The sequence below is a fragment of the Eschscholzia californica genome, unplaced genomic scaffold (assembly GCF_041429995.1).
Source record: "Eschscholzia californica isolate CP2 unplaced genomic scaffold, dmEscCali1.0.p SCAF_5, whole genome shotgun sequence".
In the NCBI taxonomy this organism is placed as follows: Eukaryota; Viridiplantae; Streptophyta; class Magnoliopsida; order Ranunculales; family Papaveraceae; genus Eschscholzia; species Eschscholzia californica.
In genome coordinates, this window is record NW_028238472.1 from 2117785 (window position 1) to 2145297 (window position 27513).

The following is a 27513-nucleotide window of genomic DNA, read 5'->3' on the forward strand; positions in this document are numbered from 1 at the left end:
CTCAATAGAAAGTTGTGTTTATATCTAGCTTTTCTGTCAAGTCGGCCGAGCAACCTCCAGACAACTTGAATGTTACAATAATGTTACATGTCGATGTGATTGCACTGATACCTTATGTTACACGTCGATTTCATCTCTCCGATAGTCTATCACTGGTCAAAACATTTGACAAACATGTATTTGTATAAGAAAAGTGAGTGTGTAAAGGAAAAGTGAGTGTGTTGGGGATAAAAATAGATTTACCGTTTACACGTGAGTACGAATAACCTCGAGTGTATCAGGTAAAAACAAGTGTATATACCATTTCGTAAAGTTGAGAAGTGATAAAAATGTCGGAAAAACAAGAACGGGCCGAAATGTGCCTTGAACGGTTAGATTTCACCCAACCAAAAATGATGGTATGTCAGGCCATTCTCGGGCTAAATCCTGACCGGTTGACGTGACCGGGTCAGATTTAGAGAGGAATGAATGTGACATTATCACTATTATTTGATGTTAGAAGATCATTTTATAGTTTTACACGAATCCACTCTTGGCCCGGGGGGACCCATCCGATTCCAGTCGAAACAAACAAATATTACCGGTGCCATTGGTACCCGAATCTATTACTCTTTAACTTCCAAGTGAAAAAGGAAACGATCGTCCTTGTCTAGTGAGATCTTCTTCATCAGCCCAGGTTATCATATCATCTTCCCTTAGTTTGGGTAACTAGGGTTTTGGTTTTAAACTGTAAGTAAGTTTATCTCTTCTTTTATTTCTTTGATTTTTTATTAAACCCTCAATTGAAACATTAGGTATACTGATTTATCTTTTTGGGAGGAAATTCTGTTTCTGATTTCAAGTCCAATGGAACTTCTAGGGTTTTAATTTGTTTGTAGGCACAATGGGTTATTGAAGGATAGATTTTTGGGTTGTGTTAGAAACTTTAAATATAACCAATGTTTTATCTCTTGTTCTGATCTAGAACTATTCATGGTTTCGAAGTTAGGATCTTTGCATTTTGATTAATGATTCTGTTGGTTTTCACAATTGTTGTTAATTTAGATAATCATATAAACCTAAGAAATGTTAAATTTTGAATCTTGATGCAAGATTTTCTAGCCAACAGGAAAAGTATGTAGGTTGTCGAGTAATTGTACCCCGAGGGATTTTTGATATGTAATTCAGATTAACTTGATTGAATTTACTGCCATTATTAGGGGTTTCATTGAAATGTTAAATTTTGATGTAAGAATTCTTAGGGAACACACAAAAATATGAAGGTTGTCGAGTAATTGTTTGTCAATAGATTTTTTTTATTTATAAATGAGATTAACTTGATTTAATTTAGACGACCATTGTTAGGATTTTCATGGATGAAGTTAAGCAAGCTGTTGAGAATGTGATCAAGGAGTGGGACGAGACGTTTGGACGTGTCCGAGACCATGTAAAAGCGATCGAAGAATATGGTAAATCTGGAATTGTAAAGAAGGAAGCAAATTCTCTTCAGAGACTAAATGGTCTTGCACAAGATGGGTTAGCTTTACTTAGGTCATTGCAGTTCAAACTTGATATTCTTGCACAACAATTGATTACTGAAGAAGAAGAACAATCTGCCCAATCAACACTGAAATCATGGAAAGATCAATACCAAAGGTTTTAATCTCACTCTCTCGTTCGTACGTATTTGACTCCATTTCATGGCTAAGTTTCTATCTGTTCATGGTTTTAGTTTACATTTGGGACTGAGGAGTGCTAATCTCCAAGCAAAGGAAAATATGAAGAAAGCTGCTCAGGCTGAGGTAATGGATTTTCGAAATTTCTCATGTACTGAAATTTAAACAACCCATTCGTTTGATAATTTTACTGATGTTGGAATTTTCTTTCTGATCAGTCAATTTCCTGTTGGGATATTTCGATCTTATTCCTATAAGCCAAACCTTACATTTGTTTTATTTACGGGTTTTAACATGATCTTCACTTGCTGGTGCCTCATCAAATTACAAATTACTACAAATTAATCTTATTTTGTTTGAGGACTTAAACCCGGATTTTAGGATCTATAATTATATAAGTTATGTTTATATGTAAATGAATTGTTAATCCGGATAAAAGTCAAGAGATTAGCAAGGTAACGTCTAAATTTAGACACTAAGCAATTGACCTGTCTTAATTTGTTTATTAGGTTTCATCAATGTTGAACTTGATTACTCATTTTTGCAATAATGTTATGTTGATGACAGAGGGAACTTCTTTTGGGAGGCGGAGAAGAGTCTACAACTCGCAGACGCAATTTACAGTATGTACAGTCTCTCCCTCGCCATCGAAGTATTTTTAGACATTTTAGGTTACCGTGGTATCCACCAAAACAGATGTAACTTGAAAAAGTCGAGATATTCACAAAGCAAATACCGGTTAACGGGGTGATGAATAGAGACCGACTTTTCATTAGCGAAATTTGTTACTTACTCAGTTTACTGGAAGTGTGCACATCGAAGCTTCTGTTTCATATGATAACGTTCCCACAATTTTTAGAACCATGATTTTCCCGAGTTTTGCTCCACTCTTTTGCCACTACCTTCTGCTTTGTTTACCGCGCTTTCTTGAGTTAGATCATGCTAGTTATGGAAGAACAATCATTATATTACCAGCTTCTGTTTTTTTTTTTAAATTCACACGGTTATCTTTGTGAAATTGTTTATTGACAAATGAAGTCGTTTTTCATATATAATTGTCTTTTAGAACAAAGGCTGGAATGACTTCTGCTGCAGAAAGCATTACAGACAGCCTTCGGCGCACTCGTCAACTGATGGTTCAGGTATGATTAGCTTTTTTATCTCTCTTTAAACCCAAGAACATCTGTTGTTTTACGTTTTACCTCTTTAACGGGATTAGTAACTGCTTCTACAGTGGAATTTTCTATGAATTCTCTGATATCCTATTGTTTTTCAGGAGGTTGAACGAAGTGCGAGCACACTAGCGACTGTTGGTAGGTTCTCTCTTTCAAATCATACCTGTTGTGTGGCAGATACCCACATTCTATATAGTCATTTAAATCCTTTCTCCAAGACTATGGTGAAAGATTTTTTTTTCTTTAGCCAATTTCGGATTTAAGCAGCAACCCCACTCTAACTCACGAGATGATGTAGTGAATTTCGTTGACTTTTGAGTCGACTTATGATTGGTTTCTACCATGCTAATACCATCCCATTCTACACAAATTCCAACCGTCAGTCAGTTAATTGTATTGGCGTAATTGAACTGAAGTTGATAAAAGGAATAAAAAAGGTTTGGAGTCAAATAAATTAGTTTATTGCTATTATTTTGCATTAGGAATTGGTGGTCAAGGAGCAATAATGCCATAGTACTTCAGTGGACATTTCACCTTTTCTATTACATCTCTGTGTATAGGTTTCATAAGTTTGTTTTACATTCATTATTTGTTCCATTTTTCGATTTTGTCTTGCTTCTTTCCTGAGTTCGTCTTTTCTTGTTATGCAAAGTTACCCACGATTGTCGACTTTAAATTACCAGGACTTACATAAGAAACTTGGTGGTCTTTACAGATGAATCAACGGGAGTACTAAAAAAGGCCGAAAGTGAGTACAAGGGTCACCGTTCCCTACTGATGCGAACAAGAAACTTACTATCCACAATGAAACGTCAAGATGTACTTGATAGGTAAAGAAAAAGCAAAAATGGATGCGTCATCATTTTTCACTATCTCATTTGATCTTATATCATTCACAAATTCTCATTACAAAATGTTTGGACAGGATAATACTAGTGGTTGGTTTTCTCCTCTTCTCTTGTGCTGTTCTTTATGTCGTCTCGAAACGCATGGGACTTCTCAAATTGCAGCGGAAGGTCACGGAAGCGATCAAAGCAGGAATGATTGGACAGGCAGATTTAAGACCTCAAGTTGCTGAAAACGGGTTTCATGAAAATTTGGTTCCTGAAATGAAGATTCCCGTAGAAAACATGTACGACGAACTATAAATTTCTTCTTTCGGATTTGTATACAGTTTTTTTTTTTTTTGTAATACCATCTGTGTTCTGTGTCCCCAACACAATTACCGACTTTCTTGTTAACTCGGTTAGAGAATGGAAATTTAGTGTGAAATTCATTTATCGGATGCCATTTGAACTTGCTTATGCATTAATGAAGTATACAACTTTTAACTATCAAGTATCAAGAGCACTAAATGTTTATATTACAGAATTTATAGGTCTTTAGTTTGTCTAATTGTGAAAATAATTCCCGTTCCAATTCAATAAAACGTTCAGACATTCCCCGTAATATTTCATGCCTGCAGAATTTGATCCTTCAATGCTGTGAATATGTACTCATTTTGAATGGTACTTTTTCTCATGTCTTTTTTGATATTACGGTTTTTTCGTATCATTTTTGTTGTGGGCATGTTATATTTACTTCGAAAAGATCTCAGAAGAACACAGAGAACTTCTATTCAATCAAGAACTAAAGCAGGACATTGAAGAATGATGACGAAGAGAAACATAATTCAACATGTTTATCTAAAACTCCAATTGCAGATTGATTGATTGATCTCACAAACATACACCCAAAAGTTCAGCTAACTCGAAGCAAAAATGCGGCGAAGAAGAAGAAAGATCACAAACCTCACCGACGACGACAAAATCAATCGAGGGTTTGTTTCAAATTTTGATTTGTTATGGATATAAAGAAAACAAAAGTGTATTTTAAGCAAGAAGCCAGAAGTTCTTGTGAGTTTTGGTATTGAGAAGGTATCCTCCATTTTGTCCCTTCTTTTGAACTCCAACACAGGTACATTTACTGTTCTCAATCAAATATTCTGCTGTGTCCATTCCTTTTGTTCCCTTTGCTGAGTGTGTGCTCAATCTACATCTGTATTCATTCCCACAAAGAAGACAACAACATCAAAACCCTGATATTTTTGGGGTAAGTACAAGATCATCTAACCATTGGTTATTCACATTTTACGAGGATTTGAGTTTTAAGATCTCGAAAACATAAAATGTAATGTTCTGGTGACTTGTATTTAGTAGTGTCAGATAAATTTTGCGAACGGAGCATTACTGTTTGTAAACATGTAAGTAGGCATGAAAGGAAAGATAACTCACCCTAATATTGCACTAGATAGATGTCGTCGTTGTCCTACGACGAGGAGATCGACTCGATAAACTTTGGTTTGGGCTAATACGGTAAAAGCCTTCTCCTTCCCTATCATTTCTACTTTCTCTATTCTCACCTTCACCTTTGGTTGTGCTGCTATACAAGCTTTCTTCATCTCTTCTAGGAATTCCAAATCACCATTTCCATCACCACAACCTTCACTACCTCCACCTCCTCCTCCACCACCACCACTGCCACCACCACTACCACGGCCTACTACGCCTCGTTCCGATCCTTTTCCACTTTCATTTGAAGAAGCACTAGTCGACGATCCATCCTTTGGTGATGTTGAAGAAGATCTTTTAAGGAAGGTAGATAAGGTATTTCGCCACGAATGAGCACTTTCTATATGGAGAAGAATCAACTGATCTTGCTCAAGAAGTGCATGAGATAAAACCCATTGTAATGCACCAGCCGACTCACGAGTTGGATCTGCTACTAACATTACCTTCCTTGGTGCAGAGCTTGTCCTCTCCATCTCACCCGTTATCTACATACAATGACGGTACTCGTTTTGCTAGACAGCCAGCAACCGGCAGATATTAATCACCACTGCCACCGCCGGCCGCCGCTGCAAAAAAAAGCACCACCACCACCAAACACCAAGACCAACACCACAAAAGTGTTGGGTACCTTGTTTTTAGAGGAAATTGAAGTAAACAAGATCATAGGTTAAGGTTAGAATTTTGTTGTTGTGATAAGGAAAGAAGACAACTAAAAAAAACAAGTTAGCTATCTTTGTGTGATGCACGTTTGTTTCATTAAACCCTAAAAAAAGTCTTCTAATTTGGGTGTCATGACAGGGTCAACTATAACAAACTAACTGCTTACCTTCAACCAGGTAAAGAATGAGCTAGAATTCAGTACTATTTTTACCCCAAGTTCTATATAGCCCGAAAAGCGAAAGTATATATGTTTTGACCTTATTGCTGAGATATTAGCTGCCTGAAAGTTCATGTTATCTGCACAAAAGATTAAAAATCGAAGACGTTGACGATTAGTGTGAGCTTATATTAAGTTAAGACATAGATTGATGAATGAGAGAAAAGATTCATATAGTGAGAATTATTACCTAATCTCAACAGTAGCATAAACTCGGCCTGCCAAATTTAGCATTCGTCGCCCTAGATAATATTCGCCACCCTTTATTTGTAAGTACCTATCTGTATATTTTCATTGTACTACAACAAACTTGTTCCAATAGAGAGATAGACTAGGGAGAATGATATTCTACTCTTGACCCAGAATGAGTGAATGTATTTCAACCCAATTATCGACTGTGAAAATAGTACCAGACAGGCCTTCCCAAGTCCCATGCTTCGAACTTGTCGCTTTCCCATATGCAATCTGTTTTGCCACCATCCCCGCACTTGTCCCTTTGAGCAGACAAAAGTAAGTCACTCACAGAGTCGCCAATGTAAGAAGTTGTGGCAGACTTGTCTTCATCTTCCTTCAACTTAACTATCTGTCTTCAAAGTTATAAGTTTGTCAATGGAGAGTCCATTACCGTATGAATTTCCCCTGCGCAAACCTCTTCATACATAAGCTCATTCGCCGTTAGACTCAAATTGTCTAGACCTGTTCACACAAAAGCAAATACACTTTCAATTGAGCAACTACCGTTTGAAGATATCAGACTATTGTGCAAGTTCACTATCATTTCAATTTGTTTTCTTTCTCTAAATATACGAAAATTGTGGTGCAGGTAATATTGCGAAAAGTTCCATAGAAACTCGCTCGAATAGCTCTTAGTGAACGGGTGGTTGGTTTGACTCAGGTCAATGAACATTGTCTTGAACACCTCTCAACAATCAGACTTAACGTCAGAAAAGGGTCGTCAGTAAACTGCCATTGCAGTCGATTCTCCAAAAAAAAAAAAAAAGAATCGTCAAAACTACAGTCTCCACTACCACAACTTCATCGTTGACTAAAACCTTAAAGTTCCATTCGATCTTGCTGAGAGAACGACTGAAACTAATTCTAGCGAGAGAAATAGGGATGTTAGTCGGAAGCGACGGTCGGGTAGTAGTTGTAGTGGTGGGAGGAGAGAAGGAAGAACAAGTGATGCTATGACCGGCCCCATAGTCGAACCCGGACGGGTGACGTGGTCGGGATTCAGTCGGGAGATCGGGCATAATGTGGAGGTGCCTATAGTACTATTACTTTTTAATCTGCCAAATTAATTTCATCTTCAAGGGTTTTTGAAGTTATTTTCTTCACTCTCTTATGGCTTCCTCTTCCTGGTGAGAAGTTTTCTCCAACAACAATGGCCGCTACTACTTTAACCAAATCAAGGGGAAGATGGACTAATCTTCTTCTTCTAAGATCAACCCTAAATAAACCCATTCATCCTCTCCCCAATCTCACTCGAAAAATCTCATCTTTCCAAAATGTTCTCCCTCAATTTCATCATTCCCCACCAAACCCTAAATCAAATCTTCTTCATCATCTAGGCTACCCTTCTTCCCATTCTAGATTCTGCACTTCAGCTTCTTCTTCTTCTTTCTCTTCTAGAACAATCCAAGAACTATTAGCTGAAGTAGAGAGAGAGAAACAAAAGGAAAGAGATGAGAAGAAAAAAGCTGGTATTGAAATCAATGAAAATGAAGAAGAAGAAGAAGATTATATGGGTATTGGTCCATTGATTGAGAAATTAGAGAAAGAAAAATTGAAAGATTCAGGAAGTCTCGATATGTATGAAGAACCTACTGACTCAGAAAGTGAAGATGATGAGAGATTTACACCTGATGCTATTAAGAAAAAATCTGATGAATTTGAAAAGAAGTTTAAGAGGCATGAAGAATTACTTAAGAACTTCACTGATGCTGGTAATCAATCTCATTTTTATTTATATTACAAATGGGTTAATCCCCATCAATAATTTAGGGTTTTTAAACATATGGGCCTTATTTGATAGAAACCCTAACTGTTTTATGCAAATGAATAAAAATGCAACTTGAATTAGATTATGTTTGTTTCATGACATTTGGTATTCTTCATTTGGTTGATAGTTCAAGATATCTTAGTGTAGTTTGGCGTAAATGAAAGGAATGCTGTCATTAGGGTTAGCGATCCAGTAATGTGAGTCCTACGAATCACAATGCTTCCATTTATTGTTTGGTTGGGTCGCGAATAGGATTGGCAGATATTGATTTTGTCAGTAGATTATATAATTGACTATTCCAAGTGAAAGCGAATCTCAAACCCACCATGTACCCGTTTTTTGCGTTTCCCCCTTTTGGAGGAATGTCACCCCTCCTCAAAATGTGATTGCAGATACATTCCCATGCACCAAACACCATTATGATTGTGATCCCTAGTAACCGCATTCCATTCCCGTGTGCCGAAGCATGGCTTTAATGTATTTTTGGACTTCTGTATTGAATTGTCTTACTTTTCTCATTTAGTTGAATTCTCGAGAGGTGTTCTTTTTAAGTAAGGAACTGCATTGCTATTGATTGAATTCCTCAGTATTTGAAATTCTTAAATCTGACTTGAAAATTTTTAAAATGGGGTTTTATGTTTAAATGGGCATGTCATCTGTGATTGTTCATTGCTTAATGGTGTTTCTGTAACTGGATGAACATGTTAAGGTTTTCATGATCCTTCGTTTTGTGCGTTTCGTTTCTTTCAGAAACTCTTGACGATGCGTTCAAATGGATGAATAGAGTCGACAAGTTCGAGCAAAAACATCTCCAGCTACCGTTCGAATACAGAGTTGTTGGAGAGTTAATGAACCGTGTGAAAGATGCTACTGGCAAGGAAAGGTTCATGCTTCTTCAAAAACTGAATAGATCAATGAGAATGGTGCAGTGGAAGGAGGCTTACGATCCTAATAATCCTGCAAATTTTGGAGTTATTCAGCATGAGCAAGTCGGTCCATCTGTTGATGTTTTGGAGAATGCTGGAGGATTTGAAAAAGAAAAGCAAATTATCCGAGGGGGTCTTGACGACGATGATGATGACGATTTCGTTGAAGATAAGGATGAGATACTGATGGAGAGGCTTAACGCCATTGATAAGAAGCTCGAAGAGAAGTTAGCCGAATTGGATCATACTTTTGGAAAGAAGGGTAAAGTTTTAGAGGAGGAGATAAGGGATCTTGCAGAAGAACGGAACTCTTTGACAGAGAAGAAAAGAAGACCACTTTACAGGAAAGTAAGTTATTTTTCCCTTCGGTTTTCTTCCTCGAATTGTTTACTATGAGGCGTGACAATGGGAAAAATGGAGAAATAACTTTTTGGTGTAGAAATCAAGTTTTGTGAAAGGCTGAATTTCCTTTAGTGGGTATTACCGATCTTTCACAGTTACCCTATGAAACATTATCTTATGTTCGATCTCATTTATTAACTTTTTATATAGGTTTTGTCACTCTCTTATATTACATTTTTTTTTCATTCTCATATGATGTTGTTTATCGTTTTTTGTTTGTGATTACCAATTTTAACTTGAGATTTGTCTTCAACAATGGCAGGGTTTTGATGTTAAACTAATCGATGTGAACCGAACATGTAAAGTTACTAAGGTAATGTTGTCTTTCTTTATTTTCATATTTGTTCTCTCTCATATTTTAAATCGGGTTCTTCCTTGACCCGAAGTTCATTATCCGTTATCTTTTTAGGGTGGGCAAGTTATCAAGTACACTGCTATGTTAGCTTGTGGGAACTATCACGGTGTTATTGGTTTCGCGAAGGCCAAAGGTCCAGCAGTACCCATTGCACTTCAAAAGGTACTCAGACCTTCAACAACATTAGGATATTGATTTCAGTACGATTTGTTAGTTGCTATTTCGACTTTTTCCATTCTAACTTCATTCTAGATGTTTGAACTATATTATTGAAAGATGATTTTATGTATTCAACCTGGTATCCCGAGCTCTAGCTAATAACAGTACTTTTTGACATTTGGACGTGAACATATTATCCGTTATTTCACGAAAATCTAATAGAGCTCAAACTATGTCCTATGAGCTTGAGCTCACTAAATTATGGATCTTCTCAGAAACTCTAATAGTGTTAGTTGGGAACAATCCTAAGTCACCTTTTAATCTCGTTTTGATAGCAAGCATGTATTCATTCGTAGTTTCAGAAAGAAGGCACTTAATCCTCATACTTTTTTCTTTCCCTCGTCTTAGAGTCTTAATATCCTATTATCCTCTAGGTTTCAACACTTTCTTTTGTTTTCTATTTTGTTAGCTACTAATTGATTATTTTATTGAACACAGGCATATGAGAAATGCTTCCAGAATCTACATTATGTAGACCGATACGAAGAACACACAATCGCCCATGCAGTTGTAACTGAGTATAAGAAAACCAAGGTTCTTTATATCTCATGTTTTCTTTCTCTTTCTCTCACTATAGACTCTGACACTAAATACTGTTTTTATTTCCAACCCTAATTTTCAACTATATTTCTATGTAGGTATATCTATGGCCTGCGGCAACAAGAACAGGGATGAAGGCTGGCCGAACTGTCCAAACCATCCTAAACTTAGCTGGTTTTAAAAATATCAAGTCAAAGGTACTTAATTAGTTCCAAAAAATCTAAATAAGGGTAACGATTCGGTTTGCAAATTGGGTGTTTTATATTTGATCTTTGTTTTCTTTTTTAGGTCATTGGCTCTAGGAATCCTCATAACACAGTGAAGGCTGTCTTTAAAGCTTTAAATGCGGTAAGTCATCCAAATTTCCAAACCATTCCTTTTCAATTTGTTCAGAATAGAGTATGCAATTCTGAGTTATATTTTCTAAAATGTTGTTGTATTTAGATCGAAACTCCCAAGGACGTACAAGAAAAGCTTGGCCGAACTGTAGTTGAGTCTTATCTACTATAAGCGAGGTATATTCTACAATCATTGGTTCATCGTTCAGTTTCTCTTCTATACTTCATTAGGTCATTAAAGAGGACCTTGTTGGTTTCAGTGTTCCATTACTTTGTTTCAAACTAGGAAAAGGAAAGTATTGCGTGCTCCCGGTACTTTTTTTTTGCTTAATTGGTTTATTGTCATTGTCGTTTCTTTTCCTTCAGATAACGATTAATAAGAACAACTTTTTGTAAGATTACGATCCTTTCGAGTTAAAATGTATTGTTTCTCTCATTTGTTAAGATTTGAAGTTTGAATGTTCATCTACAATGTGGCATGAAAAAAATGGAGTTGATGATCTACGTATTCGGGCTGATCTGGTCTCAGACCTCTCAAGGGCGTTTGGATGGACTGATCCCTTTGACCTAAAGGGGTCGCAGAGTGTCCTGTCTGGCCCAGAAAAAGTAAGACAGATAAACAAGAGCTTACAAGTATAAGTTTAAGAAAAAAGTAGCTGAGTACAAATCTGTGGGACTGTCCTGTCTGAGAGATCTCAGACCAAGATCAGTCAGAAAGCTTATACAAACTCACAGAATGCGTGATCCGTGCTAGTAAGAATGCCCGGATTGTTAGGTTTGTGTATTAGCAAGCAACAAGCCCGCATAGGTCCAGTCCGATGGTGGAGATTTTAGGGTTTAAGTTTCACTCGACCAAAATAAGTTGAACTTTAATTTTCTTCTTCAAATAGTCTTGGAACTTGGGCTTATGCAAGAAGATGAGCAAGAAACGAGAGTAAAATCAGAGAAGAAAAAGGCCAGTGCTTTGGGGAAAGCAAATTAGTTTCCGGGGTGTGAAGACTTGGTCAAAAATTGGTCAATTTTGTTTGACAATTTTATTTTATGGGGAAATGTATTGTTCCACACCACCACTATCACTATTCCTAAGCCGCCCTACCAATATGGAGTCATTACAGAAAACCACACGAAAAACCATCACACAACCACCACACCACATTGTATATGTAATTCTAACACAAGATTGAACCTATCATATCATACATGCTGAAAAATAAAAAGATCAACAACACTATTATTACATGAACTTCATCAAATTACAGAATTTAGAGAATAGATAATAAAATCAGAACAATCTGATCCGTTACTACTTCTAACTTTTATTACAAATCAAAGCAAATGATATCGAATCGTATAAGCTGATTTAAAGCAAGGTAAAACAAACGTCCCCACAGTTTCATCTCAATTGGGAAAAAAGTGTGCATGGACGCCATCCCTTGACATATTTGAAGTCATGGCAAATGCACTAGAATGGGTGTGATTCTGTGCAGACACGTTCTCACATTCCCTTGGACAATATGGCATGCCATCTACATGGGAACCCGGCTTATGCATTTAAGTTTATCGCAAAATTTTATCTTCCGATCTTGTATTAGAAATCAAAAAAGAAAAGAAATTAACATTAGACACTAGAGATTGGAGATATACATTTTACTAATGTAGGACTAACTTATTGATTTTTATGTACTCTTCTCTTACATGAAATAAAATATTAAATTGTAGCTAGCGTACTTGTTTTTTTCTTTCTTCGAGTACCTATCACTTTTGACATGATTAGAATCCAAGGAATTCTCGTACATTTTGGATTGCTTTTTGTCACCTTCAAAATTACTTTTGACCACGGGCACAGTCTTCAACTTTCATGCGATATTATTCCATTAAAATTAGATGCATTCTCTAATAATTAATTTATTTTAATGTCTAATATTTTTGTCGATTGAAGAATCCTTATTTTGTAAGTTTAAAAGCAAGGAAAATCTAAACTTGAGGGGGTGACTATCCAAATTTGAAAAATAACTCTCTTCTCTATGTGTTGTGAAAGAAGAACATCAAGCCTTATGAAGGAATCTGAAGGCTTTGCCCACCTCCAAACATACATTTTTTTTGTGTCTTCAAAAGAAACGTTAGAATGGTAGGGAGATTTTGAATAAGATCTCATTTCAAAATATTATTATAGATTTGGAAATACAACCAATATAGAGTTTCATCTTTTCTTTTGTTTGTTTTATGCTTACTTAAAAATTCAAGTATATAAGAAACTATCATCAAAAAAGGTCAAGTATCATCATAACAACCACATTTAAGATTTTTATAAAATTACACTTTGAATTGGTAGCATCATGGATGTCTTTTTAATGTAGAAGATGTAGTCCCAATTTTATCATTTCTGATTATTTTTTATTTATTAACCGAAAATCACGGTGATATAATAATGCCAATAATAAAAAACGATAGTGACAAACAATGAGTTTTCACGACACAAGTCAGATTTTCCATTATAGATAAGGATTTATAACGAGTTAAGATGAACTTTTTTTCTAAAACCCAATCAGATACTTATAAATATTCTTTAATTTTCTTTCAGACAAATTAAATCCTAAAACACTACGATTATTTAGAGTCTAACTCAATCCACTTATGACACGATTATCAAATAAGTGGTCAATAAAATGCCACTTAGTACTAAATTCTTTTTTTGTTTTCTGCAGAACTCTGAGTAAGACTATAACGGAAAGAAACATTGTTGTACCCTAAAATTACTTGCCAACTCTTACCAGCACAATTTGTTTCTCTCATGGAAATCTAATCCCTTTGAGAAGAAAAAGCGAAAATTATTATAAGAAAAAAAAATGACTTCCATTGTCCCATTTCAAGACCTAAATCTTCCACCCCAACCCTTAGTTTGCCCTAAAATTGAACCAAATTTTTGTTTCTTTGTTGAGATCAATTGTACCAAAATTTGAAGCTTTGGATCGAGAAATTTCCTACTCCTCCCCAAATCTCACCTCAAATTCTAACCTAAATTGGAATTGACATTAATATTTGAATACAAATAATATCTTAATACCAATGACAAAAGACATTGTTCCGGTTAATGTCACAATGAATTTTTAACTAAAAATTCTTGATAAAAAAATGCTACAATCATTTACAATCTATATGATACATTTACGACACGATTGCGGAATAGGTGGCCAGTAAGATGCCACTTAGTACTACTGAAAGGTTTTTCTGAGGAACTCTGAGTAAGACTATAAAGGAAAGAAATATTTTTGTGCCCTAAATTTACTTGCCTAGTCTTACAAGCACAATTTGTTTCTCTCATGAAAATCTAATCTCTTTGAGAAAGAAAAGGAGAAAATTACTATTATAAGAAGAAAAAAATGAGTTCTATTGTCCCATTTCAAGACCTAAATCTCCCTCCCCAACCCTTAATTTGCCCTAAAATTGAACCAAAACTTGAAACTTTAGATCAAGAAATTTCCTACTCCCCACCAAATCTCACCTCAAATTCTAACCTAAATTGTAACCCTAGTCCTCTTCAACAACTCTTCCCAGTTTCAACTCCTCAAAATAGTGATGTTTATTCTGAATTTTCCAGAATTTCTGAGCTTTTTCAGTCAGCTTTCTCCAAAAATTCACATAGTTATGATAGAAATGAAGCTGTGGATCCAAATTCTAGGGCAATTGTTCCGCATTGTGAAGATAATAACAATAACAGTGTTTCTACAACAATTGTTCGGAGACAGAGAAGTGATTCTCGATCATCTGAAATGGTTAGGGTTTCATCACTTACTATAGAAGATCATAAGTATTTTAGGGATTTAGTTAGAAAAACAATAATGCTTTATGAATCATTACGAATTTCATTATCTGAAGAAACAGAAAGAGTTAGAAATGAAGGGATTATGAAGAGAAGAGGGGATTTAAGAGCTTCTTCTTTAATGAAACTTAAAGGGCTTTGGTTGAATCGAGATAAGCGAATTATCGGTTCGATTCCTGGGGTTTATATTGGTGACATTTTCTTCTTCAGGATGGAACTTTGTATGCTTGGATTGCATGGGCAAGTTCAAGCTGGAATCGATTACGTTCGACCTGGTCGATGTAGTAGTGGTGAACCAGTTGCTACTAGCATTATTGTTTCAGGTGGATATGAAGATGATGAAGATGCTGGTGATGTGATCATATATACTGGCCATGGCGGGCAAATGCCGAATTCTTCAAGACAATCTGTTCATCAGAAGCTTGATGGAGGTAATCTTGCTTTAGAAAGGAGTCAATTTTATGGGATTGAAATTAGAGTAATTAGGGGAATCAAATATGAGCTTAGCCCTACTAATAAAGTTTATGTTTATGATGGTCTTTATAGAGTTGTTGATTCTTGGTTTGATATTGGTAAATCTGGTTTTGGTGTTTATAAGTATAAATTAGTGAGAATTGAAGATCAACCTGTAATGGGTAGTTCAATTATTAGGTTTTCTAAGGAATTAAGATTGAATCCATTGGTTGCCAGGCCTTTCGGTTACTTAACACTTGATCTTTCAAAAGGAAAGGAGCGTGTGCCTGTTTTCGTATTTAATGATATCGATTCTGATCAAGGACCATTGTTTTTCGAGTACCTAGGTATGTCTGTTTACCCTCCATTTGCATTTCAGCAAATGGGTTCCGGTACAGGATGTAATTGTGCTTATGCTTGTTCTGATGATTGTTACTGTGCTCAAAAAAATGGAGGAGAGTTCGCCTACGATCGAAATGGGATGCTCTTGAGAGGGAAACAGTTGATATTTGAATGTGGTACATTTTGTGGTTGCCCTCCAACTTGCCGCAATCGTGTAACCCAAAAAGGGTTGAAGCACCGATTAGAAATATTTAGGTCGAGAGAAACGGGTTGGGGAGTTAGACCGTTGGATATGATTACTGCTGGGTCTTTCATTTGTGAGTATACTGGAGTGGTGCTTACTAGGCAACAAGCTATGGTACTTTCGATGAATGGTGATGGTTTGGTTTATCCAAGTCGGTTCCCTGAAAGGTGGGCAGAATGGGGGGACTTCTCTCAAGTTTTCCCTGAGTATCCACGGCCCACCTACCCATCTATTCCTCCCTTGGACTTCGCAATGGACGTGTCGAGAATGAGGAATGTTGCTTGTTATATTAGCCATAGCTCATGTCCTAATGTGTTGGTTCAGTACGTTCTGTATGATCACCATAATCTACTGTACCCTCATCTTATGCTTTTCGCGGTCGAGAATATCCCACCACTGAGAGAGCTCAGTCTTGATTACGGCGTAGTTGATGATTGGACAGGGAAGCTTGCTATTTGCAACTAGCCTCTTGAAGAGTATGGCCATTGCCTTACGTATGATGCTTGGATCTGTTCTCCGCGTCTATGGTAACTGTCTGAACCCTTTCTCGAATGATACAAATGCAAACTTTTCTATGCTTTACTAATGATTTTGGTTAAGAAAACGCCCTTTCTGCTCAATTTCTTCTCAGTTATATGGCTGTTTTTTGTTCGGGTAATACGTTTCAGGTGTTCAATTTATAATTGGTATCTGTTGAAAATGTTTCGGTTAACTTCTTGCAACAGTTATCCTATACAAAGTTACAAGCATAATTCTGTTGACTTTTTCTATTTCCCTCAACATTAAAATTGTCATAATCATACTAGTTTATGGCATGGACATCACAGTTTGTAGCCTATGCGTTTTATTTATTAAAGCATTAGATCTACTACTTGGCATGTCTGTGTTTAATTAGTTAGTACTCAGTCCAAGACTTCGATTTGGTATAGGTTTTTATGTAATTGATATCGTGATATATTGGCTATTTCCTGGTATTACGTACCATAACAAAGCCGATATCTATCTAATAGTACATTTCGGCCATGTCGCCATATAAGACCAAGTCCACTACCTGTGAAGCCGTGGTATCTGAAGAAGCTGCACTAGGAAAGCTTTAGCTTTATATCGTAGTAAGCAAACGGATAGGATAATGTCCTGGGATCTTGAAGCGACTAGGGCATATGTTTCAAGAAAAGACTCCCCTAATCTTGCCATTCCCTTCAGGAAGGTAGGGTTCCAAATATATCGTACACGGAAGCTTTAATACTAAAAAGGGCAGGGTCTTACTCAACTGGGTCGAACACATACTTATGTGTAGTTATATCTTACTTTTTCTTATCAGATAAAGAAGAGTATATCTCAGTTTGTGATTTTATACTTTGACCCCAACTAATGCATATACTCGCCAAAATTTGGAGTAGCTGGTCTTTTTGTATCTCGTATCTTGATTATTATACGCATGTATGTTCTCAGTGCTCACTCTTCGGAAAACTTTTTGTGCAGATGAAACTGTCACACTATCTTCAAGGACTGGTTCAAGACTCACCAACAGCCAACTTGGTTCTTATTTGTTTCTCCAAAAAGTTTTGCAGATAAATCTCTGGTCTTCAAGTAGACGATGAGACAGGATGCCATTACGACCTTTACCTTTAGTCGATTTGGCTCCATATAATTATGTACAGGCTTCCAATTTCGTGAATATTTCAAGATCAAAGGGCGATACATGCTATTGTTACCTGCATGAAACACTTTAGCCCCCTAATCTTAGTGAGATTACTTCCGAGGTCTGTCTTGTATGTTTGTGGATGTATCCACTTTTGTATATTCGATTCCTAGGTTTATGGTGGTGACATTTTTATCTTCAGGATGGAACTGTGTACGCTTGGAATTGATTATGTTCGAGCTGGTCGGCTGTAATAGTAACTGATTCCAGCTTGAACCTGCCCATGCAATTCAATCATACAAAGTTCCATTCTGCATAAGAAAATGTGATCAACATAAACCCCGGGAATTGCTCGGATACTTCGCTTATCTCGGTTCCAAAGCCCTTTAAGTTCCATTAGATCTTAAATCCCCTCTTCCCTGAGGAATCCTCTGATTTCTCACTCTTTGATGTAGAAACAGGGTTGTTATCTTCATAATGAGGCACAAAATCTTGGTCTAAAAACTTCTATTGTTTCTATGAATGATTTTTTAGCGAAAGCGGACTGGAAAACAAGCTCGGAATTTGTGAAAAATCAGAATAAACATCACTAGCTTGAGGAGTATAAACTAGAGCATCTCCACTGCAAAACTCAAAAAAAACTCTAAATGAATTATGTGTTAAGTCTCAATTGAGATTCGCTTTCCTATGTGTCTAACTTGAGTGTCTCTAATTCAAGTCCTTATCCAATGCAACACTCTAAAAACTGTAATAGTTACACATGTCACACATACATTTAATATGAAAAAGTGGTTGAGATCAGAAAGACTTTCTATTAGTCTGAAAATTAAATTTGATGACTATGACACTTAAGACTCTTAAAAGAGATCTCAAAAATAGAGTTTGTAATTGAGACATATCAAAATTAATTACTTTCACATCATCTTAAGAAGTCCGAGGTGGCACTTAAAATTTTAAGATTGAGTCTTCCATTGGAGATGCTCTTAGGAAGAGTTGTTGGAGAGGGCTATGATCACAATTTTGGTAAGAATTTTGAGCTAAAATTTGGGAAAAACAAATTTCTTCATTTAGAGTTTCAAGTTTTGGCTCGATATTGAGGGTAAAGCAAGGGTTGAGGAGGCACAATCCAACCTATTTCCTTATATAGTGATAATTTTCTCCAATACTACTTTTTAGGTTGTGTTTGATAACATAGAAACGATTCTTCGAAATAAAGTTGATTTTCACTTGAATCTTCTATACAACATATAATCGAACTTAAAATTTAGTTATCATTTGTTATTGGAGAACTATATTATTTGTTGTTCAGTTTGACAACTAATTTCAATCGAAATGGTATTAATTTAATTTTCAAAAATTATATGTACAATTTAAGAGAAGAAAGAGATATCTGGTAGAGGGACATCTCTATAGTGTATTGGGATCCGATTAGTAAAAGGACATTGGCCTTTTTAGTAGCTACATTTTCTTCAAGAGAATGTTCACATAATATTATTTATTCACTTCATAAGATCATATTGAAACATTTAATCTACATATTGAAAAACTAAAACTTGAAACAGTCGAAAAATCTCTTCTTTCTCTCAAAAAATTATAAGTGGATGAAAATTATGACAACTTTGACACTAAAATTACAAGAGAAAATCTTGAAAGTGTTCTGATATTAGAAATCTCGAACACTGTATTTGTCTCGACTGATAGAAACTGACTGAAATTCTAGAAGAAAAGATTGAAAAGTTACATTGAAATAAATCTTTACCCACATTATCACTTTTTTTTTTTTGAAATACCCATATTATCGAGTGAAATTGTGTTTTCTTTTTTGTTTAAAGTAGTTGTGATAGTCCCACATCTCTCACGAGAGCGTCCGGAGCCTGGGCTATAGGTGTACGCTCAAGCTTGGTAAGTATCGAGGCCTTTTGGGGGGCTCGTGGAGCCTTCGCCAAGAACAAAACTCTGTACCTGCGTGAGGTGTCTAAAGTGGAGACAATATTGATAACTGTTGGCTTCACAGTAGTGAAATTATACTTACTAGTTTCTCAAAAAAAAAAACAAAGAAAAATTTATACTTACTAGTGTGCAAGTTAGTGAAAAATCATTTTGCATTAATGATTGTTATCCATTGATGAAGCATTATCAATTTCTTAATAAATATATAGGATTATGGAATAATTTTATAATTTCTTTTTTATTTCCTGGAATCTTGAACCACTAGGCCATATGTGTATTTTATGTTTAGGTTAATATTGGTTTTAATCCCTCAAAAGACTTTTTTTACATATTTTCAACCTCTAAGAATAATGTTCGTCTTTCTCTTGCTATTTGCTCTCTAGACCGCACTGGTTTGGGCTTCTCCCAATCCAGACCAGTTTTCTGATGAAAGAGATCCCCCCTTTGTCAGATTAAACAAAAATAGGAAGAAGAATGGGGAGAGAAAGAAGAGAAGTAGAGAGAAAAAAAGATAAATAGAAGCGGTGGTGAAAAAGAAAGAAGAAAAAAACAAGGGGGAAAAGTGGTGGTGTTGGTGGCCGAATTTGGTGGTAGTGGCAGACAGGGGCGTGGGTGAGGGGGTGCGAGCGGTGCAACGACATCCCCAACAAGGAACTTCCAATGTTTTTCTTTGCGTTTTTTTAGAGCACGAAGACTTGATGTTATTTTCTTTGTAGGCACCATAAGGCACAATGTTATTTTTCTTTTTTGTAGGCAGAGGCTAAATGGTTGATAGTCCATTATTATATTTTTGTTGGCGGTCAGAAGAGACTTCTAAGTAAGGGGTCCCGATTAAAATTTTGTACCAGACCCGTAAATTCTCAGTCACGTCACTGATGGCCGAATTTAGTGTTGGTGATTGGTCAAATTTTTACAATTTCTTTTTAAAATTTATACATCTATAGTCTTAAAATAACCTACTGCACTAGGCAGTATTTTATTTTCCCAAAAACGGCAGTATCTTTTTTACATACGGCCACGCACCAAAAACCAAACTAATAACCTAAATTTATACATCTATAATCTTAAACTAGGGTTTTTACTGTTCCCTATCTCTTCTTTCCAATGAGTCCGGTGAGCTTTTAATAGTAATATTTTCATTGAATGTACAATTCTGCTTCTATAGTTTATTCATCTGTGTATTAATTACTAACATCTTTTAACACATGATGATGATTCATGATGGATTTTAGTTACCAATCTGGGTTGATCTTTTGGATCCACCGGGGACGAAGAAGACGTCACATAAACTACAGCGTTTAATTCCATCTTCTCATACTACGTAAGTATTTTATATACTGCATGTATTCAAATTTAAAACCTAGTCTAGGGTTTGGTTTAGGGTTTTTGATGAGTATATGGATCTCTCTCTCTATGTGTACAAATGCAGTAACAATTTTAGCCGGGTAGAGAAAGATACTAACCCTATTGGAAGATTAACCGAAGGGTGCAGTTTGAAGCGTATGATGAAGAAGGCTCCTCAGGCTGCTGATGAGAAAATAAAAGAGGGATCTGATACGAACAAGTAGTAGTAGAAGAAGAAAAGACCTTTCTTTACTTATTGGGGTAATATATTTATAATATAACATATCTTCTGTCATTGCTCAAGTTCCGTATATTTTAGTCGTAATGTTAAAAAACAAGAGAAACTAGGTAGATTTTATTTTAGGGAGAAATTTCATGTGGCGATTTTCTGTTTAGTGGATCGGAATAACATGAATCTGTCTGATTTTTCTTGTTCGCTATCATTTTTGGTGAATTTCATTCGTACTAGTGTTTTAATTACTATTAATTAAAGGATTATGATGTTTGAATTATGTTTTTGAGCTATTTTGTGATATCAAGTTAGCTTTAGCATTTTGATTGTGGTATTTGCTCCAATGACTCGATTACTAAATTGTAGGATCAACGTATTATAATACACTTCGGCTTGTTCTCACAATGTGAGGCGAGACATGACTCGAATATTAAATTGTAGGATCAATGCATTATAATATGTTTTTAAGCATCAAGACGGATTGCTCCCAAATGACTGAGAAAGAATCCCATAAGGGGAAGGTTAGTCTTGTATGCTACTATTTTCACAACGCGAAGGGGTGTCTCTAAGCGTACGCCATAATACTAAGTTGTTTCTTTTGTAAAGAAAATACTAATGTTTTTATGTTCTCCAACAATTAAAAAATATCAGGTGAATTTAGATGTAAATGTTTTCTTCTCATTATGTTTTTTAAACGTAGAAAACATAGTTTCCGAATCGTTTCTTATACTAACCCTTGTTTTATAACTTCTTAATTTGATCCATATATTTGTCCTTAAAGATCGACCGAAGGGGCTAAGGGGTCTGAAGCCAAACTAATGTAGTTTTATTTTATTTTTACTCAAGTACAATAAATCATAAATTTGTACTCACGTTCAATTATCATTAAGATGTCATAAGCACGATAACTGCCTAAGTTTAAACCACTAATGAAAGGGGCCTAAACCTCAACAACATACTAAAGAGCCTAACGTCCATCAAACTTGGATTTCACCTCCCTTGGAAATCGAACCTGGGACATCCAGGATTTTGGAGTTATGTCAGGACTGTCAACCACTTGGACAAACAAGTGTTGACGTCAAACTTCGAATTAAACGGCCCTTTCATATAAATTTTGAGTTTGTAAATAAAATTTGCCATAATTTGTATAAAGAGACTTGTCGTGTGTGTAGATGCATACAAACTGATCAGAAAGAAATAAACACAATCAATTATGTTAGGTGACGACGGCTTTGGGGCATAAACAGAAGTTTACGAGGCATAAAGACTTAGTCGGATAACATTTACTTAGGAGGTATATTGATTTTTAAGCCCAAAAAATTACTTGGTTAAAATTTGTCCCCTAATTTTCATCGCCAAATGTCTTTCTCTCTCCTTCTCTCTTCCTCTCTCTCTTTCCTACTGCTCTCACTGACTCTCTCTTACGCTCTCACTGACTCCCTTGGCTGGAACCAGACCTCAAGGATGATTTTGCAGCCACAAAATATTACGTGGCCGACCGGCAATGGTTGATAACTCGTGGTCGGCTAGTCATAAAATCTGAAACCCTCGAGGAGGTTTCGAAACCCTCCTCTAGTCTAAGGTTCCTAGAGCGAGGCAACGCAAGAGAGAGAGATATACAGAGCGAGGGGGGAGAGAGAGAGATTTATAGTGAAGAAAAATATCTACAGTGAGAGAGTGGGAGATCTACAGTGAGAGAGGCAAGTTCTTCCTCACTCTCAACTCTCCCTCTTCCTCTACTCAGCCGTTAATCACCATTAGTATTTGAAATAGAGTTTTCATTTTTTGAAAAATGAAGGAATAATGATTGATGGGTAGTGATTTTACAACCTCCGGAAGGAGAAAACATCTCTAGTCACGCACGTTAACTCACGTAGGACAGCTTTGGAAGAAAATTTATGACTTAAACGGTGGCTACATGCCGTTAGAAAAGAGAGAGCAAAATTTGAATTTAGAAAAAATAGGAGACCATAAAAGAAGTTGGGTAACAAATTAGGGGTCAAAAAGAAAATAACTCTTTTTTAAATAAAAAAGCCACAACCTTTACATTTTTTCAACTTAAAGTGCAGAGGCTCCCGTCTATGCGTTCGCCAAGGACACGCAAAAAATCAAGGCTGATACTGCCATATCTAAACTATTTTAGAGGCAATAAAACTATTTTTTGCTTTATTTTATATAGGTCATCTATTCTAAATTTTATACAGTATTACACCCTTCGTTAGTTTCATCTTCATTTTCTTTACCATTATCACCACAATCGCTAGCCACCACCACATGTCTCCTCTCAGTAGCGCTATTTTACTCTCCCTCCTATTTGTATAGAGTAACGGATAAAAAAAAAAATATCTTTGTAAGTATCTTCTTGCCACAAAGTGTTGGTAGTTCGCGCAACACAACAAAATCTAATTGATTGAACTAGACCGACTTTATAAATCTAGGACATGTCCTCCTCCAAATGTTTGAATTGAATTAACACCAAGAAATATCAACATTGCTAGACCAACCCCATATTAGCCGATTTTAGACCTTGCACCATTTCTTTATCGGGACCCTTGTTTTTATATTTATTTTTGTTGAAATTTGTTCTTATATTTCAAAACTCTAATTTTACACATAGGCATTAGGAGGTGGTTGGTATAAATTGTTTTTGAAGAAATTAATCCAAACCCTATTTTCCAGGTCCAACCCCAAATATAAGGCCACAAATTTGAACCAAGCAATGGGAGTAAAACTCGTACTATCATTCTAAAACCATCAGCCACTTGTCAAAACCTAATGAGCCAATATCACTCTATTTATACCTCACAAACCAAAACATCAAAAAACATCCATTCTATTAAGTGTTAAGAGCAAATCAAAGAAGGAAGAAAAAGAAATCAAATCAATCTCCCAAAAGAAAATGTCTAACTTCAATGCTGGTTCAACCCGAGGCCACTCACAGGCCAAGACTGAGGAGTGGGTGCAGTCTGCTAAGAACACGGCTAACGCCGCTACTGACAAAGCCGCAGAAGTGACACAATGCGACTCCAACTCTGCTCAACAGAAAAAGGAGGAAGCCGGAAACTTTCTCCAACAGGTAATTATGCTATATAAATTGAGTTTCTCTCTTATTCTTTATCGTCTCAACATCTTTATAGAGTGATGGTAACCCTCGAAAGCAACGAATATAGTGTTCTAAATGTCAATAAACTCGCGCATTTGCATAATAGAAACCCCTTTCCTGATGTTCGCATATATTGTCTGACGGTATATCGTTGTATGTACAGACCGGAGAGCAGATGGCACACATGGCACAAGGTGCAGTCGATGGCATCAAGAACACACTTGGAGTCGGTGACCATTCCCACAAGAAATAGATGAAAAATCAATTAGGGTTTTCGCGTATCTTCATTAGGATGATCCTTGAACAGAGCTTCTCTCTTTTTTGTTATCAGTTATATTTTGTCTATTTCTTTTCCATTGTTTAATTTTGTTTTAAGATCCTTGGGTTTCTTCTTTTAGTGAAGTTTTTCACTAGAAATGAATACTCAATGTGAGATTATGTAATAATGAAGCTCTATCATTCATAATGAAATGCGAAAATTGTTTATATTAATATTTTCCTCTTTTTTTTATGCGAAACCACAACACATTCATATTAGACAAAGGCGCTGCTAAAAGCATCCGCTGAAACTGCTATTAGCGAGTAGGGTTATTAGAAGACAACCCAAAATATAGAAATTTTATTGGCGCTTTTTTCCCAAGCACCACCTAGCTCCCTAACGGCTAGGCCTTAATGTCAAGAACCATTCCGTCTTTTCGTTGTTGTTTCTCTACCACGTTTTCCGTCTTTCGTTCCCACTTCCTCTCGCTCATCTTCTCTATCAATTCTCCTTTCTAACACTCAAGCACCCAAGACTTATTTACTTGTAGAAATTCTTTAAGAAAGACATGAATCTAACTTATATTTGCTTGTGTGAAGTTTGGTTTAAAAGCCCTACCTTTTATGAAACAGTTTCCTTTTAATTTGTTGTTTAAATGGTTAAAAAGTGAATAACATATTATGAAGGCTTTGGAGCCCAACCGGACTGGTCTAACTGGGACCTAACATGTCCAAACTGGATGCCAAATCCGGCACCTTACAGGTCCAAACAGACTGCCTAGTCTGGGATCTAACAGGTCCAAACTAGTCAGTCAGTTGATCGGTTACATTGTGGTAAGTCCCAGACCCGACTAGTCCGAGTTAAGTAGTCTAGATTCAAAATTTTTTGTACACCAGACTATACATACGTATTCAAACATCAAATATTAGGTTGTTGTATACATCACTACAAACATCAAGTAATAGTCGGTGTCAGAAAATACCAGTGGTAAAGAAAGGTTGTTAAGGTTTTTTTATGCCAAGAAGGTAGAAGAGATAACATAGGTGAACTTCAAATAATACATAGGTTAGTTGGCTGGATGCTTATAGGGTCTCAGGGTCAATGTCCATTGACTCGAGTCAAACAAATTTCGGCCTACTAATATCAGTTTTGGCAGGTGCTTTTAGCAGGACAGGGTTAAACACTTCGTACGGGTCTGTGATAAAGTGCAGTTGGAGTAAAAAACTAAAGAACATGTAACAACATAGAAATATAGACAATTCAAAATTAACCGAATCTCTTAGTGAACTTGCAAAATCTAGAAGCTTTCCGAATTCAAGTCACTTATGAAATCAGTGGCAATATCTAACATGAAAATTTGTTTCCGCAAGAGAAAGATATCATTAAACAATGATTTTTAGCAGGACAGGGTTAAACACTTCGTACGGGTCTGTGATAAAGTGCAGTTGGAGTAAAAAACTAAAGAACATGTAACAACATAGAAATATAGACAATTCAAAATTAACCGAATCTCTTAGTGAACTTGCAAAATCTAGAAGCTTTCCGAATTCAAGTCACTTATGAAATCAGTGGCAATATCTAACATGAAAATTTGTTTCCGCAAGAGAAAGATATCATTAAACAATGATAACAAGGAACAACTGTGTTTAGGTTTCCTCTGAGTTTCACTTAGACCGTGACGATTTCAAAACTCTATCGACCCACAGTTTTCTCGTTATAAATCAGTTGAAGTTAAATTTTATCGGAACTAAGCAGAAGTTGCAACGAGGGGTATAACCTTACCTCTTCTAACTTTCACGGACGAGTCTTTCTGAACTTTTCCAAATCTTGAATACTCACCCTTATGTGCTTTAAAAACTTCTCCAAATCCTGAACACTTATATTCACCTTTATGTGCTTTTATCACTTCAGGGATGTCGTGCTGATTCTCAGCAACAAACTTCTTCACAAATTCTCTCTCACTAAGTTTTAAAATAGTACCCAATTTCATTTTGTTTGTTCTAATACCTTTAGAGTTTAAAATTTCTAACACGGAACATCTTGGAATTGTCCTCTTCTCCAAACTAAGTTGCAATAACGATGGGCGTAATGAGATTTCCGACGGTTTCCACTTAAATACCTCCATGAAAAGGTTCAATCCTTTTCTTATCTTTTTCTCAGATACCATCATACAAAAAGGTTGTTTCTTGAACATCCGGAGTACATCAGTTTTAGACCAACCAAATTCTCGATACACAACTAGCTTCTTCTCCCAACTCACCTGGCTCATACCCGCCACTGTTCTAACAGCATGATAAAACATAGGACTCGATGGATCAAACCCAATTTCTTTAACCTTTTCAACAATATTCTTAAACCGAACGTTTTTGTGCATTAACGTTCTAGGTTGTGAGGCTAACAATTTCGATATATTCAATTCTGAAACTCCATGATCTCGCATTGTTTCAATATTAGGTCCCATTACTTTCTCCACATCGTATTGCAAAACCCATGTGGAACGTCTTAAAGCTATTAAAACCTCAGAGTTTGTACCAAGGTACGTCCTAAGATAATTCATAGAAGGTATAATTCTCTTTTCTAAACTTCTAGTTAACAATGTTGGATCAGAAGAAATAAGTTTTGCTAAGCTTGGACCAGAAACACCCAAATCATGAAGAAATTCAATTTTGGGTTTTAGGGTTTTATCAGGATCAGCTAAAAGAACTGATGGACGTTTAGAAATCAAATCTGAAATCTGGGTTTTCGTTAAACCATGACTTTCGAATAGAGAAATGACAGAATCAGGTTTTTCTGTTGAAACCAAACGAGATTTAAATTTCTCTGCTACAGCTAGAGCTGTTGGTGGTGATAACCCACATGAACTTATCAGATAATCTACTGTAAATGAAGGTGATTCTGGAGATTGTGCTACATCTGAGTATGATTTGAAACTAGGGTTTTGATTTTGAAGAACAATAAAAAAGTGATTTAATTGTTTTGTTGGTTTTTTGTTTGTGATTTGGTACCTTGAAATACTAGGAAGTAATCGAAACATTGAATCTAAAAAGATAAATAAGAATGTTGTGATGAAGAATTGAGATGAAACTTACTAATTTGAAGATTTCTATTGAGGATTCTTGTAATAGATTGGATAGCTTTCTCTCTGACTTTGAACCAGAACTAGGGTAGCAAAGGGTTTATTTGAGAGCATAAACCCTAATCAATATAATTGGAGTTCGGTGCCGGGCATTTTTCTATTTTGACCGAGTCTACTTTTGTTTACTTTAGTTCGTTTAAATGGTCGTCCCCAATCCTCTCGGGTAGAT

General features: G+C 36.0%; 6 protein-coding genes and 1 long non-coding RNA gene across 10 annotated transcripts; 5 read left to right on the top strand and 2 right to left on the bottom strand.

Annotated features, from left to right (window-relative positions):
• The first annotated feature begins 416 nt into the window (after positions 1-416).
• ATSEC20 (Sec20 family protein) lies at positions 417-4168 on the top strand. Of its 4 annotated transcripts, none has more exons than XM_086639903.1 (8): positions 417-729; positions 1331-1635; positions 1712-1781; positions 2223-2278; positions 2722-2797; positions 2932-2968; positions 3546-3660; positions 3756-4168. In XM_086639903.1, the coding sequence occupies exons 2-8, from the start codon at positions 1352-1354 to the stop codon at positions 3976-3978; spliced, it is 861 nt and encodes a 286-aa protein (XP_086496029.1). In that variant the 5' UTR covers positions 417-729; positions 1331-1351; the 3' UTR covers positions 3979-4168. The 4 variants fall into 4 exon arrangements, with proteins under 4 accessions (XP_086496029.1, XP_086496028.1, XP_086496031.1 ...); XM_086639902.1 differs by having other exon boundaries at positions 495-729; positions 1345-1635; XM_086639905.1 differs by having other exon boundaries at positions 542-733.
• Positions 4169-4510: 342 nt separating this feature from the next.
• Positions 4511-6117, bottom strand: LOC147536125 (uncharacterized). Its single transcript, XM_086639906.1, has 2 exons — positions 5104-6117; positions 4511-4867 (listed from the first exon to the last, which is right to left on the bottom strand). The coding sequence occupies exons 1-2, from the start codon at positions 5631-5633 to the stop codon at positions 4702-4704; spliced, it is 696 nt and encodes a 231-aa protein (XP_086496032.1). The 5' UTR covers positions 5634-6117; the 3' UTR covers positions 4511-4701.
• A 1241-nt stretch (positions 6118-7358) lies between these two features.
• Positions 7359-11255, top strand: LOC147536126 (Ribosomal protein S5 family protein). The gene is made up of 8 exons (XM_086639907.1): positions 7359-7983; positions 8790-9313; positions 9630-9680; positions 9777-9884; positions 10380-10475; positions 10580-10678; positions 10770-10829; positions 10926-11255. Exons 1-8 carry the CDS (start codon positions 7422-7424, stop codon positions 10989-10991), a joined length of 1566 nt encoding a protein of 521 aa, XP_086496033.1. The 5' UTR covers positions 7359-7421; the 3' UTR covers positions 10992-11255.
• Positions 11256-14012: 2757 nt separating this feature from the next.
• LOC147536127 (histone-lysine N-methyltransferase family member SUVH9-like) lies at positions 14013-17824 on the top strand. Its single transcript, XM_086642217.1, has 2 exons — positions 14013-16205; positions 17161-17824. Exon 1 carries the CDS (start codon positions 14200-14202, stop codon positions 16141-16143), a length of 1944 nt encoding a protein of 647 aa, XP_086498343.1. The 5' UTR covers positions 14013-14199; the 3' UTR covers positions 16144-16205; positions 17161-17824.
• Positions 17825-20231: 2407 nt separating this feature from the next.
• LOC147536128 (uncharacterized) lies at positions 20232-21147 on the top strand. Its single transcript, XR_015225741.1, has 3 exons — positions 20232-20383; positions 20503-20613; positions 20700-21147. It is a non-coding gene; the product is annotated as an uncharacterized LOC147536128 (long non-coding RNA).
• A 2509-nt stretch (positions 21148-23656) lies between these two features.
• LOC147536129 (uncharacterized) lies at positions 23657-24441 on the top strand. Its single transcript, XM_086643600.1, has 2 exons — positions 23657-23922; positions 24113-24441. The coding sequence occupies exons 1-2, from the start codon at positions 23746-23748 to the stop codon at positions 24200-24202; spliced, it is 267 nt and encodes an 88-aa protein (XP_086499726.1). The 5' UTR covers positions 23657-23745; the 3' UTR covers positions 24203-24441.
• A 1253-nt stretch (positions 24442-25694) lies between these two features.
• On the bottom strand, positions 25695-27462 carry LOC147536130 (transcription termination factor MTERF8, chloroplastic-like). The gene has a single exon (XM_086643599.1). It carries the CDS (start codon positions 27240-27242, stop codon positions 25956-25958), a length of 1287 nt encoding a protein of 428 aa, XP_086499725.1. The 5' UTR covers positions 27243-27462; the 3' UTR covers positions 25695-25955.
• Between the last annotated feature and the right edge of the window lie 51 nt (positions 27463-27513).

What these genes read in the sequence shown, in the direction of transcription:
- LOC147536130 (XM_086643599.1), bottom strand. Translation starts at nt 27,242, where the DNA reads ATGTTTCGATTACTTCCTAGTATTTCAAGGTACCAAATCACAAACAAA.
- LOC147536125 (XM_086639906.1), bottom strand. Translation starts at nt 5,633, where the DNA reads ATGGAGAGGACAAGCTCTGCACCAAGGAAGGTAATGTTAGTAGCAGAT. An exon ending in CTATCTAGTGCAATATTAGG is followed by an intron (nt 4,868 to 5,103) that starts GTGAGTTATCTT and finishes GAATGAATACAG; the next exon opens with ATGTAGATTGAGCACACACT.
- LOC147536127 (XM_086642217.1), top strand. Translation starts at nt 14,200, where the DNA reads ATGAGTTCTATTGTCCCATTTCAAGACCTAAATCTCCCTCCCCAACCC.
- LOC147536129 (XM_086643600.1), top strand. Translation starts at nt 23,746, where the DNA reads ATGTCTAACTTCAATGCTGGTTCAACCCGAGGCCACTCACAGGCCAAG. An exon ending in CCGGAAACTTTCTCCAACAG is followed by an intron (nt 23,923 to 24,112) that starts GTAATTATGCTA and finishes TTGTATGTACAG; the next exon opens with ACCGGAGAGCAGATGGCACA.
- ATSEC20 (XM_086639903.1), top strand. Translation starts at nt 1,352, where the DNA reads ATGGATGAAGTTAAGCAAGCTGTTGAGAATGTGATCAAGGAGTGGGAC. An exon ending in TGGAAAGATCAATACCAAAG is followed by an intron (nt 1,636 to 1,711) that starts GTTTTAATCTCA and finishes TCATGGTTTTAG; the next exon opens with TTTACATTTGGGACTGAGGA. An exon ending in CTCGTCAACTGATGGTTCAG is followed by an intron (nt 2,798 to 2,931) that starts GTATGATTAGCT and finishes ATTGTTTTTCAG; the next exon opens with GAGGTTGAACGAAGTGCGAG.
- LOC147536126 (XM_086639907.1), top strand. Translation starts at nt 7,422, where the DNA reads ATGGCCGCTACTACTTTAACCAAATCAAGGGGAAGATGGACTAATCTT. An exon ending in GAACATGTAAAGTTACTAAG is followed by an intron (nt 9,681 to 9,776) that starts GTAATGTTGTCT and finishes TTATCTTTTTAG; the next exon opens with GGTGGGCAAGTTATCAAGTA. An exon ending in TTAAAAATATCAAGTCAAAG is followed by an intron (nt 10,679 to 10,769) that starts GTACTTAATTAG and finishes TTTCTTTTTTAG; the next exon opens with GTCATTGGCTCTAGGAATCC.